This window comes from Eupeodes corollae, chromosome X (genome assembly GCF_945859685.1).
Source record: "Eupeodes corollae chromosome X, idEupCoro1.1, whole genome shotgun sequence".
In the NCBI taxonomy this organism is placed as follows: domain Eukaryota; kingdom Metazoa; phylum Arthropoda; class Insecta; order Diptera; family Syrphidae; genus Eupeodes; species Eupeodes corollae.
Genome location: NC_079150.1, coordinates 3,168,821 through 3,186,497, shown reverse-complemented (window position 1 = coordinate 3,186,497; position 17,677 = coordinate 3,168,821). Strand labels below are relative to the sequence as shown.

The window sequence follows — 17,677 nt, the reverse complement described above, 5'->3', positions numbered from 1 at the left end:
ATCTGTCATCTCAAATGTAGCTTGTAGCGCTGCCAAAAGTTAAAGTTGAGTCAACTTTTGCTGCAGATAATTATCTTACTACAGCTACAGCTTCTCATTATGTCGATGTATAGTATTTTCGTATCTTTTAACTTTGACAGTGCTACAAGCAACAGCTACGCCATTGTGTTCAGCCAAATAAAAAGAAAAAACGCCTATTAATAACACTTTGTTAAGGGCCTTGCACATGAGAGCGAACAATGAATGAATGAATGGCCGAATAATTTCAAACAAAATCACATTTAAATTATAAGAAACCAATTTGCACTAATGTTAGGATAATACAATTTGCATTTCGCAAAATTTTTGTTTGGAACAATTTTTTTAGAAACGAATTGCACTGAGGTTGCTACGAACTGTCGAACTCTATTCGTGTCCCACATACTATCTACATTGCAACGAATAAATTGTTCGCGCACAACATAACCTCAAAACTATACCACTCTTGTTTTGTTTTTGGGTGAAAGATCATGGCTGAGTAAAATATGGAGAAAAGGGTACTTCAATTCTTCGCTGTCGGTGAATAGAAATAAAGACCATGTGAAAGAAAAGTCAAAACATGCGAAAATCCATAATTCACAGTTCGCAGTTTGTAGCTCATGTGCAAGATGCTTTAGTTTATAATTTTTTATCAGAAACAACAGCTGATTTTAAGCTTGTGGGCAAACTCAAAGTCACTCCATTCGAACATAATCTTTGGGCAAACTAAAATGACGATAGAAGTTTACTCTCTTTATAATTAAATATCTTTGGTAGTCACAGATCACAACACATTGACATTTTACATTTGCCTCGTGTACATTTCGTCTTTAAAGTACTATTTGTGTCATTTTGTCACTCAAATGAATCTTGTGTGCTTAGCATAATTTTATTTGGAAACAACTTAGGAACAGAAAGAAAAAGGCATCACTACCATCATGGAGAATATAGCCAAAGAAGACATTAACCGGGTGGCGGAAACAATATCGTTTCCATTGGAGGAACAACGAGTGTTGCAATATTGGTGCGAGAATAATATTTTCGAACGTTGCATGCAATTGTCGAAAGGACGACCTAGGTAAGTTCCCATATGAAATAGAATAATGTTTTGTGCGGATTCTTAAGTAACCTACTGCATCAGATACACATTTTATGATGGCCCACCCTTTGCCACCGGCCTACCTCACTACGGCCACATACTAGCCGGTACAATCAAAGACATTGTCACCAGATACGCATACCAGCAAGGCTACCATGTTGATCGTAGATTTGGCTGGGATTGCCATGGTCTACCAGTTGAGTTTGAAATCGATAAAGATCTGGGCATCCATGGTCCACAAGATGTCGAGAAAATAGGGATTGCAGCTTACAACAATGAATGTCGAAAAATAGTGATGAGATATGCAAATAACTGGGAAGAAGTTGTCACGAGAATGGGACGTTGGATTGATTTCAAAAACGACTACAAAACGCTCTATCCATGGTACATGGAAACCATTTGGTGGGTATTCAATGAGCTCTTCCAAAAGGGCCTTGTTTATCAGGGTGTGAAAGTGATGCCCTATTCAACTGCTTGCACAACACCCCTTTCGAATTTCGAATCTGGTCAAAATTACAAGGATGTTGTTGACCCGTGTGTAACAGTGGCATTGGAACTTGAAAACACGCCGAACACTTACTTTTTGATCTGGACAACAACTCCTTGGACGTTGCCATCGAACTTTGCAATTTGTATGAATGCTAACATGGATTACGTCAAAGTTGAAGACATCAAATCGAAGAGACACTACATTCTAGCTGAATCTAGACTTGAATATGTGTTCAAAACACAAGAGGAATATTCGATAGTGGAGAAATTTAAAGGCTCTGCATGCGCTGGCTTGAAGTACAAGCCATTGTTTCCCTACTTCAAAGAACGTGGAGCAACTGTCAATGCCTTTAGAGTTCTAATCGATGATTATGTCACTGAGGACTCGGGTACTGGGATTGTACACAATGCACCATACTTTGGTGAAGACGATTATCGGGTTTGCTTGATTGGTGGCCTTATAACAAAGACCAGTCCGGTAATTTGCCCAGTCGATGATTCTGGAAAATTTACTGAAGTGGTTTCAGACTTCGTTGGACAATATGTCAAAGATGCTGACAAGCATATCATAGCTAAGCTGAGAGAATCTGGGAATTTGGTAGCGGCGAGTCAAGTAAAGCATAGCTATCCATTTTGTTGGCGGTCTGATACTCCTCTTATCTATAAAGCCGTTCCAAGTTGGTTTATTCGTGTTGAGCACATGATGACCAAGCTACAAGCATGTAGTTCGAAAACTTATTGGGTTCCTGATTTCGTCAAGGAAAAACGCTTCGGAAATTGGCTAAAAGATGCTCGTGATTGGGCGGTAAGTATTAAGTAGAAATATAACTATGAATTGATGAGAAAATTTCACAAAAGTTCGACTTAAGATTAAATGATTCTAAAACACTTATTTAATCTTATTAGTAAATGTTCATAAGTTAATTATGTTGTAAAAACGAGCTAAAAGTATAACTGATATTTTTTTTGGTTTTGGGTCTTTGTTTGAAATAATAATAAGTCTAAAAATAGAAAAAATTACTTAATCATATTTTAGTAATATAAAAATGAGAAACTGAAATTTATAAAAATAAGCACATTTCTTCACATTTTGGAGTTCCTTCTTTTTCCTAATCCAATCTTTCATTATAAGCGTATCCTCCGCTTCCTTTTCGGAACACCTTTTTTGTTTGACTTATTAATGTTTATTTGGTTAACATTAACACCAGTCCGAAAATCTCCCAAACAGTGGTACGAGTAGAACTTTCAACGTCTAGACCTGGACTGTTTGTGACGATAGTCACAGGTCTGTCATTACATTACATATTAATAGCACATAATGTACAGAGTAGAGCACATGACCTTGAACGAATGGACAATATATTGTGATAACAACACTAAACATTAATACGTGACAGAAGGACAGAAGAGAAAGAACAACAGACAGAAAAAATACATGATAACAGCATGCGGTAGGTTTCGAAATGCCCCCCATCTGTCTACTAACCGCGCTCACTGATGCTTAATTTCGATGATCGATGGGAACCAATTTTTTTTAAATTCATTTTTATTAATTCAATCTTAAACCTATCTTAACGCTAGACAAACATTAATAAGACTAGCCTAGTTAACCATAACCTATATCTAACTTACTGGTCCCATACGGACACTCTAAGTTCAGCAATAATACTTAATTCTAGTGCCTTTGCCTTAAAATATATTTTCCTATAATTCAATTTTATTTATTTATTACAAAATAAAAAAAATAGTTTCAGTATCTTTTTATTTTTAATTAAAAACTACTTATAATAAAGTCCTTGATATTAAATTTAAATCTGGCCAAGGCTTAAACCCCATGCCGACTACCCACTATCAAGTGCCGATTGAAGCTAACAAAACTGGTTCTCCGGCTTCAGCCGATCAGTTCGGTCCCGTTTGGACACAGCCCTACTGAACCAAAGGAGCTCTGCTCCGTGTTGTGCCATGACGTCCCGATTGTACAGGAGTCGATCCACGGTTCGTCGTATAACGTGGTAGATTAGCGGAACTGCCAATCTATCCTGTACCAGACCGCATCTATCTAAGAAGAGGAATGCTTCTGGTGAAATGAAGCCGCTCAAGCGTGCACTCTCAAAAAACTCTTCGTTCGGATACACTGCTGCTCGAACACCCGAAACTTCTCCATCTGGGAAGGGGCAACGTTGAACCAAACTTTTGCATGTTAATCTCCGCCCGTGAAGATCATCGATGACCATCTTGCGCCAATTCTTACACGTATCCCTCGTGGCCCTAGCCAACAGAGTCCGGAACAGAATTGTCTCCGACTTCCTGAATCTTATCGAAATCACGCTATACGAAAATGCTAATAACCTCAGCCTTTCGGGCCGTTCTGTGGGCAATTATATCGTCGGTATACGCAATTGCCTTTGTTAGAATACCTATAAGATCGCTGGTGTAAATGCTGAAGAGAATCGGCGAATTCACCGCTCCCTGTTGAAGACCATTTTTGATTAGGAATGTTGTGGTAGAAGTTACATTGCCACTTTTGACAACAAAGTTTCTACCGTTAAGCATATCATAAAGTATATACAACAATGGCTTGCTTAAACCAAGCCTGCTCAGTTTTAGGTAAAGATCTCTAAAGGCATTTTCAAGTTAATCAACCAGAACAGCACCTGTGCATTGTTGTTTTGATTCATTCCATTGGATATCAGAAACGAGTTTAGACGGAGCATGAATTGTGTCATGACCCGCCTTGAACCCGAACTGTTTATCCGGAATTATTTTGTTGTCCGCAGCCTACTTAGTCAGGGCCCTATTGATGATCTCCTCGAAAACTTTTGTCATGCTCAGAAGAAGACTTATCGACCGAAGATTTGACGGGTTCGAGTTGACCTCTCCCTTTTTCGGGAGAGGATTGACCATAGCGGTCTTCCAATGCACTGTCTTAGCATAACGTTGGATACACCATCGATACCTGCAGACTATTTGTTTTTTATTGAGTTGAAGATGAGCTGAAGCTCGATCTTCGTCACTAATAAGGGACTTGGTCCCGTTTGCTTGGCGATTATGGCATATGCCAAGGAATCGTCATTGAACCGCACGAAACCGCGATTTTCAGATCGCCATTGTGTCATTTCATTGCGAAGGTAAAAGTGATTTATTAGGGCTCTGTTTTCCAGTTCGTGGGTGGGGCAAATGCTAACATTCATCTTGTGTGGCTCCACTTTTTCCTTTGGATCTTCAATTATGAAAAATCATCGCCAAAGATGGCATTTTCTGGATCTATTTGCGCTGTCCTAACTACGTGTCTGTGTTTTTCAGGTCTTTGGATTTTCAGACACGTGGGAACTGATTCTTTAACAGTGATAAGACCGTTATCCGTGTCTATAGATTCAAAAACTGCCTTAAAGTCCACCCAAAAACACAAAAATAATTTATAAAATATGTTTAAGTACAAAGATAGATAGAATCCAGCTTGAGCTTTACTCCATGCAAAAAGATTTTTATAAAAATAATCATACATTTATTTATAAAAGACTTTTAACTCAAATAATTGATTACGTGAGTTCCTCTATAAATTCTGATACTGCGTTTTTTTGGAGCACTCGCACGGAACCTTTATCTGAGCTTTATTTGATTTAAATTCTTTTAAATTTACCAAAGATTACCTTCTCTTTTGAATTCATTGATATCACGAACACACGTTTTTGTTGTTCCATTTCAATTTTGATAGCAATCGATTTTCATTTAAGTTTCTTTGTGACTCAAAAATGTCTCAAAACAATTTGCAACCTTATGGAATCCTAGGACTAAAGATATTTTAAGCATTTATTCACATCAAATTTTTATTCAAGACATTAACCAACCTTTATAAATATGATATCAAAATATTTAATTTTCTAGGTCAGTCGCAATCGATATTGGGGAACCCCTATGCCAATTTGGATGTCAGCTGATGGAAATGAAGTCGTCTGTATTGGAAGTATAAAGCAACTTGAAGAATTATCTGGACAAAAAGTCACCGATCTTCATAGAGAAAATATCGATCACATTGAAATCCCATCAGCAATTCCCGGAAACCCACCATTACGACGTATTGCTCCAGTATTTGATTGCTGGTTTGAATCGGGCTCTATGCCATTTGCTCAGCAGCATTTTCCATTTGAAAATGAAAAGGATTTTATGAATAATTTCCCTGCTGATTTTATCGCCGAGGGAATCGATCAGACGCGAGGATGGTTTTATACTTTATTGGTCATTTCGACAGCACTTTTCAATAAGCCTCCATTTAAGAATCTGATTGCTAATGGATTGGTACTAGCATCTGATGGGCAGAAAATGTCAAAACGCAAGAAGAATTATCCGGATCCAATGGATGTTGTAAAGAAATATGGAGCTGATGCATTGAGACTTTATCTTATTAATTCGCCAGTAGTGAGAGCCGAAAATCTACGCTTCAAAGAAGAAGGTGTTCGTGATGTCATTAAAGACGTCTTTCTCCCATGGTACAATGCATATAGATTCCTTCTACAGAACGTAGGCCGTTTGGAAAAAGAAGAAAAGATGCAGTATGTGTTTGATGCATCTCGGCTAGCTGAAAACCTGGAAAAGAGAAATGTCCTTAACGATTGGATACTTTCATTCAAAGAAACACTCGTAGAATTCTTTACACAAGAAATGAAATCCTACCGTCTGTATACAGTTGTACCGCGCCTTACGAAATTTATAGATCAACTCACTAATTGGTACGTTCGTTTGAATCGACGTCGCATCAAAGGCGAGCAAGGAGTTGAGCTGTGTATTCAATCGTTGGATACACTTTTCGAAGTACTCTTTTCAATGGTTATAGTAATGGCACCGTTTACACCATTCTTGGCTGAGTACATGTTTCAACGATTGAATATGCTTCTACCTAAGAAGTTAGATGGTTCGGTTCATTTCCAAATGATACCACAGGTAAATAGTGCATTTATAAAACATGATATAGAAGTGGGTGTTTCACGGATGCAGAGTGTTGTTGAGCTGGGACGAGTTATGCGTGACCGTCGTTTGTTGCCAGTAAAATATCCAGTCTCGGAGATAATCGTCATTCACAAAGATGAAAATTATCTTAAAGATATTGAGAATCTTCAGGATTACGTTAAAAGCGAACTTAATGTTCGTAAATTAACTCTAAGCTCAGATAAAGAAAAATATGGTATTACGTTGCGTGCCGAACCGGATCATAAGACGCTTGGTCAACGTTTGAAAGGTGACTTTAAGGCTGTTATGTCCGCAATCAAGCAACTGACTAACAATGAAATTCAAGAGCATTTAGCTAACGGCAAATTTAAGATCATGAATCATGAAATTGAGCTCTCCGAAGTGCGTATAATTTTGTGCATCGAATCTCAAGTTGGTACGAACTTTGAAGCTCACAGTGATAATGATGTACTTGTTCTATTAGACATGACACCAAGCGAAGAGCTTTTGGAAGAAGGCCTTACCAGAGAGATTATAAACCGCATACAAAAGTTGAAAAAGAAATCCCAACTTATTCCAACCGATCAAGTGTTGATATTTTATAAATTCAATCAAAATGATCATCAAATAGCTAAAATAGCTACAAAATACTCTGAGACAATTCAAACGACAGTCAAGTCCAAGTTTATGCCATATACAGAATCGATTATTGCTAATAGGCAACTTATTGCATCTGAGTGCTTCGATTTGAAAGGTGTTCAGATGGAGATATCCATTTATTCAGCCCATGAAGCTATACTACCAGCAGCACCCTGGATAAATATTCATTTGGGTGATTCGGTAACACCACGTTTCGAGAACTCTCGTAAGGCAACTATAATTATGCAGAAGCCCAATGGTAAATTTATAACTCTTGAAGAGTTGCAAAACGAAATTGATATCATATTTGGACTTTATGGCATTGACTACGTCCTCCTTCTCAATGGAAAACTTATCACTTCATTAAATGATTTACCAAAAGGTTCCACATTGGTCGTTTCGAGGAAAACTAAAGTTGACATCTTGGAAGGTGGAGTCAGTTGTGTAAGCTCTGCTCTGCCATTCTCGAAATTTGTTAATTGCGAATTTGAAGGAAAAAAATACACTCTCCTCGATGAAAATCCTAGCAGTAATAAACTTTGCAATCAGCAGGATCTACTTAAAGTTATCTATCCTAATGCAGACCACAAAAGAATTCAACTTACAAGTAAATAGATAGTTTCCAAATCTTTTCAATTAAAAATTAAACCATGAATTCAACTGATTAGTACATAGATAGTTTTCACATCTTTTCAATTATAAATTAAATAAATGATTAGTAAATAAATGTTTTCCTCATAGTTCTAATTATAAATTAAAGCCATGAGGTTAACAGTTATTAAATAAAAACTGTTTTCATTAATGAACGCACTTGACTACGAATCCATTTATTCAAAATCCATAATCGGCGGTTTATTTTAAAATAAGTAATGAAGATAAAAGGTAAGACTACAGCATGTTTACTGAAACCGAAATGAAGCTTAAGACCGATCCACCCGATTTCTTTTGTTTTAGAGAACTTTTTTTGCAGAACTATCAGTGATATTGGAAAATTCTAAACACCAAAATGTTTGGAAAACATATTCCAGTGCTGTTTTTAAATTGTATCCCATTATATTTTCACTTGCGACATAAATATAGGAACTAAATATATGGCAAGTTTTGAATTCGTTAAAAATTTTGAACTCGAGATTTTAACTAAGATCACGATGGTAGAAATGTAGTAAAAAGTGTGTTCCCCGATTCCGTCCGTCTGGCTGTCTGTCTACGCCCCTACAGCCCAAACCATTGGGTAGATTGACTTCAAATTTGAAAATTGAGATTCAAGTTGATTCGCGTTGTCCTTTTTTTTAAACTAAAAATACAAATGGGTGATTATACAAAAGTTGAGTAATTTTTAAAGATATTTTGTTTACGGTAGTTATTAAATAAAATTTCTACAAATTCGGGTGTATATGATAGCTAATCAAATTAATATATTGTTCCCAATCGAGCCAGTCACTTTTTTGAGTACATTAAGATATTCAAATATTTCAGAGTTTGACTGCCAAGGGACTGACGAGGTAACATCGTACTGATACATGTTATACACAGTTTTGAAAGTATAATAGTACTTTCAAAAAAATTTGATACAAATTAGTAAAAATCTCATAGGTTTTAATACTAACCACTTAAAATCACTTAGTTAACAAATTAATAAAAATAATTATTAATTTGTTATACTGGGAGAAAATACTATATCAGTTTTCAAAACAGACTTTTGACATTGAACGTAAAGTTATTCTCTTAGTTTTACTAAATATTTCTAAATAATCAACAAACAATATAAACAAATACTAACAATATTCATCTTAAAAGTACTAATGATCATGAAATGAAGAACAGTAACAATATACCTCACAAATGACTGACGCCATAGGACTGACGAAATATACGAAATTTGAGATTATAATCAGGACTAGTGTTTTTTTTTGATTATCAATAAACTATTTTTTAGCAAATCAAATTCTATTAAGTATAAATAAGAATAAACTTTAGATTAACAAAAGAATAACGACTCACCATTGGACTGACGTGTTGACTGGCTTAGCAAGTGTAAAGACAACAAACATAAACCCAAACTCTGGTACAGTTATGATGGCCGTCAAATTGTGCAAACCTCAACTAACTTTATTACTTACTTACTTACTTAAGGTGGCGCTACAGTCCTATGTGAACTAGGGCTTCACCCAACAAACTTCTCCATCTAGCTCGGTCCCTAGCTAGATGTCTCCAGTTTCGCGCTCCAAGTTGATTGAGGTCACTTTCCACCTGATCCGCGGTCTTCCTCTACTGCGCTGTCCTGTGGGTGTGGATTCGAAGACTTTTCGGGCCGGAGCATTGGTTTCCATGCGCTCTACGTGACCCAGCCATCTTATTCAACTAGCTCTATTACCAACATTAAAATTCAAAGTGGGATTCGAATTTTTAATTTAAATAACACACAGCGGACTGACGAATGAAACTGAATACAAAATTTCTTATTTTTTAAATAAATGGAGAACACTGCACTATAAAAGTTGTAGTATATATTGAACTATATACATCACAGATTGTATTAAATTTATAAGATTTCTCAAATCAATGATAATGTTAAATAGACAGTCACTTAATTGTTGGTTTTCGGGGTTGTGACATGCCAAGGGACTGACGTTTTATGAACTAATTGTTTTTTTTTTTAATAACTTGTATTCAAAAGAACTGAAATTGGGTGACTAAATAAACGTCTTTTCATTGTTTTAAAATAAATAGTAATCTCAATAAAATATATGTAATAATACTTTGTATACATTGGTTGATAATATCGAGTTACCCGACTTTTGCAAATATTTTGTTGTTTTTTTTTCATCTAAAAAATATATTTTTTTTGCACAGGCTTAATAATATTTGATGATACAAAATGTCATTGTTTTTATTTTATATAAAAAAAATATTAAAATTGAATTGTAAAACGTATATTTTTAAGATCAAAATAACTGCATACTAAAAACATTTGAAAAATTAGGGTTTTTTGAGAAATCAAATGACATTTTATTTTTTTTTTTAAACAAACGTTCTTTGCAGATGGATTTTTAAATATTAAAATAAAGGAAATATTTTTAAACAGGCTCCCTCTCACAAAAAAGGAAAGGATAAGGATATTCTAAGCTAAGGTGTGTATCTCTTTAACATAAGGTAAGATTAAGGCGGGGAACATGACTTCTCGAACACACCATTCCAAACTCAGCCTCCCACGACTATTTTAAGTTTTGTTTCGGCCAAGGTTGGGAAATTTTTAATACAAAAATCTTAAAGTCATAAGTCTGCAGCTGACTTGTGAATTGTAATTCAATTCGTAATTTTAAATCATAGCTTATGAATTTATTGTTTTTAAATCATAAGTCACTAACTTACTAATTAAATTATTTTGTGTATTAGGCAACCTATGAATTAAAAACAAATATTTCATGAGCAAGTTATTGAATTAAAAATCAAAAAATTCAAGTCAGGGTCATGTGTATGATTTATGAATTAAAAAAAATTATTTAACCGATATTTTGTAAAATTAGTAAGTTGTAATCTCCCTGGAAAAGAATTCAGATGTAATACTAGCCCGAGTTGCCTGGAGACGCATGTAAGTTGAGGCCCAGATCCGTCCAGACTTTAGCGTCACATTAAGCAAGTAAGAATACTTGCTCTTTCTCTCAGAAAGGATCTTATGAAAATAATTTAAAGCATAACTTAAGTTTTTCCAAATTCTAAATTGTGTGAAAATAAAGATTTTAGTTGTTTCGGCACCAAACTAATTTTTGGTGAATATCGTTGAATTACTAACAAAACTTAAGACGAAAACTTAACTTATACATTTTAGTCTATAAGCTTTATTGCCCATATGACCCCCCCCTCGATTTTCCATTGGTCAAGAGTTAATGAATTTGTGCTTCTCGATTGGAATAGGGCTGGATTTCTGATTCATGTTATGTTGGTAGTCCAGTCCTCAGTTAAAAGTAGTACTTTTAGCAAGAAAGTTTAAAGCAATAAAATACAAATTTTATTTTCTTATATACAAAATAAATAATTAAATTCATATTCATTTATAGGATAAGTTTATAATTCAAGGGAATCTCTATGAAAATTTAAAAAAATATCTCCCAGGGAGGTGGGTCATGACCCCTTTTTCCGTAATAAATTTAATCCCTTTTTGATTTGATTTTATAGACAATAAATTTGCTACGAATATGTTAAATCAGAACAATGAATGTTTGTATTTTTTGGTAATGAAAGACAAATATTTTTCTTGTTTTCGTTCATTGAAAACAGAAAATTACCTTGTTGTATTCGTTTTTGAAACGATCTCACGGCCACTTAAGACACATTTAAATATCAAAACACCGAAATAGTGTTCGGTTCATTTATGTTTGTTTTAACTGTAAATTAAAAAAAAATCTTTTAACTCAACTTTTTTTACTTCTTGAATTGTGACACAAGAATATTTTAAAACAAAAACAGCATCTTTGTTTGCCTTTGTCGCGTTTTTCCCCTATTTTTCAAGAACAAGAATCAAATTAATAATGAAAGTTACGTGATGTCTCCTGAATTCAATAGGGCATATTCATAGATGTTTGCTACTCTCTCTTGCTGAGTTGTAACTAATCAAGTCCAGAGTTTTAAACATAGAAAATGCTGTGTTTAATTCGTTATTACGATAGCCAAATGTCATATTTGATCTTTTTTTGCAAATTGAAAAACTGAAAAAGTAAATCATAACAAAAAAAAATGTAATGTAAACTTGCTGTCCAGAAAAATGTCGATTGATACCGCAATTAAAGAATATATAGATATCTTAGAGGAGTTTGAGTTATGTCGTGATCTGCAAAATATGGCACAAAGAAAAGAAAAATATAAGAAACACGGTTCAATAAAATAACATTTAGCGGCAAGGTTTTCTACAAAAGATATTCATTACAAATTTACTTAATATTGGATAACTACATAGCAAAAGAGGATAACACCTAACACGTTTCTGGTAATCTCTAGGTTTTAACCGCATCTATTGCAGCCAGCGGCCCTCATATCGAACCAAGATTATTTTTTTTTATTCACCGTTACATCTTTTCCCTTATCGTCGACAATGGTCTCATTCACAAAACTAGTGGCTACGTATTCAAGGGATTCTTATTGGCTAAATCTAACTACAAAAGTAGTTGAAATTTCATCTCCAATGTGGTGTATAAATTTTGGCTACAAAGTTAGTGCACACATTTTTTTGACGTTTCACAATCAGCAATCAGAATGAATCTTTCTGTATTTAAATTCAAATATTAATCAATTATATTATATCTTCTATTTGGTTTTATTGAATTTGAAAAGAAAGAAAAGCAATTTAAAGTTCTGAAAACACCAATGTTTCTAATTTTATATATTTGTATTTGTCATTAATATGACAGTTCCGGATTGACTAGCTTTATAAAACACAACTAGAAAATTGACTATGTTTTTATGTGTTTATTTAACCAATAGGTAAGCCTTAAACTATAGATGAAAAAGTCACGGCTTTAGTAATTCTCCATAATTTTAAACATTTGAATGCGTTTCTGCATTTAAACATACCTTAATGTAAGACACAAAACAATATGGGGCATATTCATAGTGATATTTTAAACCCAAGTCTATTTGAACTGGAGTCTAAATTTAACATATACATATGTAAGTTAGACACAGCTGCTATTCATAAAGAATTTACCAGCTCTGTTAGAAACAGTTTTAAGGCATATTCTACAATTTCGAAAAAAATTTACTTAAATCTTTAGTACGCAGCTGAAGTGAGTTCTGTCAGCTGTCAAAAACAATTGAAAAGTTCTGACAGTCAGCTGCTTGTAAACAAAAGTGGAAAAGAATTCTATTTATTAACATTTTGTTGAGCAGTTAGTACATAGTTTTTCCATTTCTGCAGCTATATTACTCCAGAGGCTCGCAACGTTTGAATTATTTTTGTGTAGCCTATGCTCCAACTTCACAAATATCTTCACTGGCTTCGACCAACGAATGCGAAAACAAAACACACTGCTCATGGGTTAACCCTTCTAGAGCAATCAAAAACAAAAGGGGCAAAGTTGGGCGTATGCAAAGTTCCTTTAAGAAATCTTGATTTAAAAAAAAGCTTTTCACCTACTTCAAATCCTATGGTGAGCCCAAGCAAGGAGGTTGCAGGGGGCAGCATGCCCCCCATACATATTTCATTGCTTAAACGCTATATTGCTAGGTGTTGGCACTGTGAGCAAACAAACCACATCGTTGTATTTCATTTTAAAAATTAGCCTTATTACGCTTTCTAAAAGTGAAATTAAGTCAAACATACAAAACTCAAAATATTGTAGTGCCAAAAAATATACAAACATATAGTAATAACGCCCAAATGTAATGACATCTTTTGGGCGATATGTCAATTAGTTATTTGGGTATTATGATATTTCAAAATGTATTTGGGTAATATGACTTTGATTTTTGACTTTGTGGCATTTTCTTCTCAAAAAGTTTTTGGTCGATAGAGCCGTTTTTTGGCGATATGACATTTTTAATATCTAGGCCATGAAACAGAACGCTTCTTTTTCATTTGAAATTTAATAAAAGTCAAAAAAAGTCTCAACACCCAAATTGTTTTAGGCTCTATAGCATTTTTAACTTGGGCGATATGGTTTTGGGCGAAATGACCTAACCGAATTTTTAGTATTGTGCATCTTTAACAGATAAATTATCACTTTAAATATCCAAAGTTAATAAAACATAGTAAAACGTTGATATGTATATTCAAATTATGATTGTTCAATAAATTTATAAATAAATAAATTAGTTTTTTTATGAAATCTTAGACCCACATTGAAATTTAAAAAATGCTTAGCACGAATCGGCTCAAAATCTTAATCTTAAAATCAATCGACCCAATGGTTTTGCGCTTTAGGGACGTGGACAAACGGACGGAATTTCGATGTGATGTCATGTTTGATGCGGGGAGTACGATCATTCAGGCGACAAAGTTTAATGGCGGATTTGTATAGAACAGTTAAAAACAAGCATTTTTTACTACGGGGGGAGGGGGGTATATCTGTTTATGTGGTAGGGGCAATTTAAAAAAATATGTACATTAAATGGAAAAAAATAATTAAAAAATATTGGTAATACTTACAACTAAGTTTTATAAATTTTGTTAGAGCCAACACTTTTGTCTATTAGCTTGTTTTTAAATCAAGTCAAAACAATGCATATAAATAAATAAATAAATTGGGTGGCGCAACCGTCCGTTTGAGAACTAGGGACTAGTGACTGACAACTCTCAACCATTCCTGTGTGCGAGTACTGTTGTCAGGGATGGAAGGGCAGTTTTTAAGCCGAATCCGAACTGCAAATTTGGAAAAGCACTTTTCATGACAAGAATTACTCATGGAGAATTTGTTAATTCCTCGCAAGAGGCAGTACGCATGAAAAAAACTTTAGGTGGTATAGGGAGGGATCGAACTCAAGACCTCTCGCATGACAGTCCGTCGCACTTTTTTAAATTAATTTTTATTCATTTATTCTTAACCCTATCTTAAAGCTAGACAAAAATTCATAAAACTAGCCTAATTATCCAAAACTTACAACTAACTTAATGGTCCCATACGGACACTCTAAGTCCATCGCACTAACCATCATGCCACGGGTACTATGCATAGTTTTTGAAAATAAAATTTTTAAAGTGTAATTTTACAAAACTTTAAGATTATCTAGTATTGTTTTTTTTTAGAATTTATTGTTCTTATTTGATTTTGATCAAAATCTGGAAACTAGATGATTTTATGTCTTCTAGTTCTAGAGAAAATTTTACTGAATGATAAAAATCGAAAATCAATTTTTACCAACTTTTGTTATATTTTTGTTAAGGTTTTTATTTTTTTGTAAAAAAAGCTGTCAATTCGATTTTTCTCAAAACTTTACCGAATGTTGGAAACAATATTTCCTTTAAGTTAAAATTAGTTGAAAGCGATAATCTCAAATTTTTGCAAAGATATTTGAGTCGAAATTCAATTTTTACCACCTTTGAGTAATGTTTTTTAAGGTTTTTATTAAAAAAAATGTCAATTCGATTTTTTTCAAAATTTTACCACGTTATTTTTCGTTGCACAAAATTGTTATTGAAATGAAATCATTTTTATTCGTAAATATTTCGGGGTGACACATTTTTTTTTAGTTTTTCTGATTTATAAAACCAAAAGTTAATTGGATTTTTTTTTCCAAAAAAAAAAAAAAAATGGTTTGGTACTACTTTACAATATACAATTTTAAATTTAATAGAAGTGTCTAGCGTCATTGCTTGGTAAGATATTTATGGTTAACTAAAATTTTCACCTATGGTAAAAAACCACCCACGCAATTTTCTTGAGAGCCCTCTCTGCATCTTTCTGCACTATTATTTGTATAACAACATTTATTTGGAGTCGATATCTCTTCTAGTTCGTGAGCTATGGACAACGAAAAAAACGTCGCGAATGTACGTACACACGCACGCACATACATCTTTCTCAAAATCTTTTATTTTGACTATAGGGACCTCGAAACGTCGAGAAATGTCAAAATTTTCAATTTGACAAATCGGACCCAAATTTTGAGTTTGAAGTTATTTTTTTTTTAACTACAAATAGCTTTAACTTGATTTAAAAACTGGCTAATAGAACAGAATGTTGGCTTAAAAATCTGTATAATGCTTAATAGGAAGTAATACCGTTATTTTTTTACAATTTATTTCCATTTTAAATAATATTTTTTTTAAATTGCCCCTTCTGCCTAAACGGTGGGAGATGGACTCCCCTTCTCACAGTAAAAAATGCTTGTTTTTAACTGTTCTTAAAAAATCCGTTATAATATCTTGTCGCCTGAGTTATCGTACTATTTCCCGTTTGATTAAAATAAATCTCGTGTTCGAATATTTTTACGAATTCATTACTTGCCATGTAGTTCCTAAGTGTCGCGAGTAAAATGTTAAGTGGCCAACTACTGGCTCTATCAACCTACGTCTACACAATATTAATGCTTTAAACTAACTTACCTTCTTACAACGGTTGAAAATTACGATTGCAAAACTTAATGATAAGTTTTAAACACAAACCAACTCTGGCGATTTGATATCACTTTAAACTAAAATTACCTACAAATTGAACCCTAACGCAAATGACGTTACATAACAGCCTTGAAAAGTTATTTACTTGTAGGAAGGTACCTACATAAACCTTAGATATGTATAATGTGCATTGCGTAAAAATTACGCGTATTTATATTTATTTTAAATTTCAATTCAAAACAGCACTGTGACGGTCTTTGCCTTTGTCGGCTATCCTCTACTTTTGTTTTGTTTTGTTTTTTTTTTTCGTTGTCGTTCATTCGGTCAATCAAAATGTTAAGAAAGAGAAATCAAAATAACATGTATATCAAAATAAAAGAACAAAACCCAGTTATCATCCCCTCCCGATCCCACCATTCGATTCATTTGAATTTGATTATTTTTAATCTCTTTTTAATAAAGAACGAATATAATTTTGTTAAATTGTACAATTAAAGTATTAGTTACAAACTTATATTATTGGAGCGTTACACTTTTGTCCATATCATTTTTATATAGGTAGGTACATATTTGACAACAATTAATGTGCTTAATATTTTTAACTCTCAGTTTTGTTCATTTAAGACAGATGTCCAGTTATGTGTCGAAAGAACTCCTGGTGAGTGCGTCGCGTTGAGTTTGAGTGTTATCATCATGCTGAAATAAGTAAATTTTATTTAATATTTTTAATATTAAGAATGTGATTATTGATCGTGATGATGAGATCTAAAAATTAACTCTTATAATTGGCTGTTTTGAAAAGAAAAAGTTCTTATCGTATGTTGACTGTCAAAAACGTGTTTTTGGTGTAATTGTTTCTCTATTCTCTTCTTCTTTTATAAACCAAGATTAAAAGCGCAGTTCCTTGCTCTGGTACCTACCTACTTCTGTTTATAGCTTTTATATTGCAACATGGGTAAGTTCAGTATGCATATATATTATTTTAAGTTGTTGTCAGCAAGCTTTTAATTTAAAGTCTTACAATAAAAATTTAATTCTTAAAACAGCTATAGTCACAGTAAAGTTAGCTGTGTTAGACGTAAGATGTATTTAGTTTTTAATTCTTAATTTATGAAGTTGTCAGTTTCCCAATTTAAAACAAAAACTAGTTAATTATAAAATGAAAAAAGAAAATAATATGAACGGTCTTTAATGCATTTATACAAAAATTACCGTTCAACTAAATTTGCTGCTTCGATGCAATTTGCCTTCTGTTGGCCCCCAACAAAATTTTATTAGACACTTGAGTCATTAGTTTACCTATTCAAATATTGATCGAGTTTCGATCAAAAGGGCAAAAAATTGGGCCTACAAACGGCATTCGTGAAATATAAAATAATAAATTATGATTTCCAGATTGACTTTGATTAAAAACGAAGAAATGTTTGCCAATCAAAATT

The 17,677-nt window shown here is 33.5% G+C and overlaps 2 protein-coding genes and 1 long non-coding RNA gene across 3 annotated transcripts in view; 2 read left to right on the top strand and 1 right to left on the bottom strand.

Annotated features, from left to right (window-relative positions):
- The first annotated feature begins 791 nt into the window (after positions 1-791).
- Positions 792-7,995, top strand: LOC129953245 (isoleucine--tRNA ligase, cytoplasmic). The gene is made up of 3 exons (XM_056066206.1): positions 792-1,096; positions 1,160-2,411; positions 5,492-7,995. The coding sequence occupies exons 1-3, from the start codon at positions 957-959 to the stop codon at positions 7,802-7,804; spliced, it is 3,705 nt and encodes a 1,234-aa protein (XP_055922181.1). The 5' UTR covers positions 792-956; the 3' UTR covers positions 7,805-7,995.
- Positions 7,996-16,663: 8,668 nt separating this feature from the next.
- LOC129953279 (uncharacterized) lies at positions 16,664-17,157 on the bottom strand. Its single transcript, XR_008782475.1, has 2 exons — positions 17,016-17,157; positions 16,664-16,934 (listed from the first exon to the last, which is right to left on the bottom strand). It is a non-coding gene; the product is annotated as an uncharacterized LOC129953279 (long non-coding RNA).
- LOC129953277 (polyamine-transporting ATPase 13A3) overlaps positions 16,985-17,677 on the top strand; it is a 39,207-nt gene continuing 38,514 nt past the window's right edge. The window contains exon 1 of the mRNA XM_056066291.1: positions 16,985-17,193. Coding sequence (XP_055922266.1) covers positions 17,190-17,193 — 4 coding nt within the window. The 5' untranslated portion in view covers positions 16,985-17,189. The remainder of the gene's footprint in view (positions 17,194-17,677) is intronic.

Coding starts and splice junctions, on each gene's coding strand:
- LOC129953245 (XM_056066206.1), top strand. CDS start 957: ATGGAGAATATAGCCAAAGAAGACATTAACCGGGTGGCGGAAACAATA. Junction 1,097..1,159: donor TTGTCGAAAGGACGACCTAG/GTAAGTTCCCAT, acceptor CTACTGCATCAG/ATACACATTTTATGATGGCC. Junction 2,412..5,491: donor AAGATGCTCGTGATTGGGCG/GTAAGTATTAAG, acceptor TTAATTTTCTAG/GTCAGTCGCAATCGATATTG.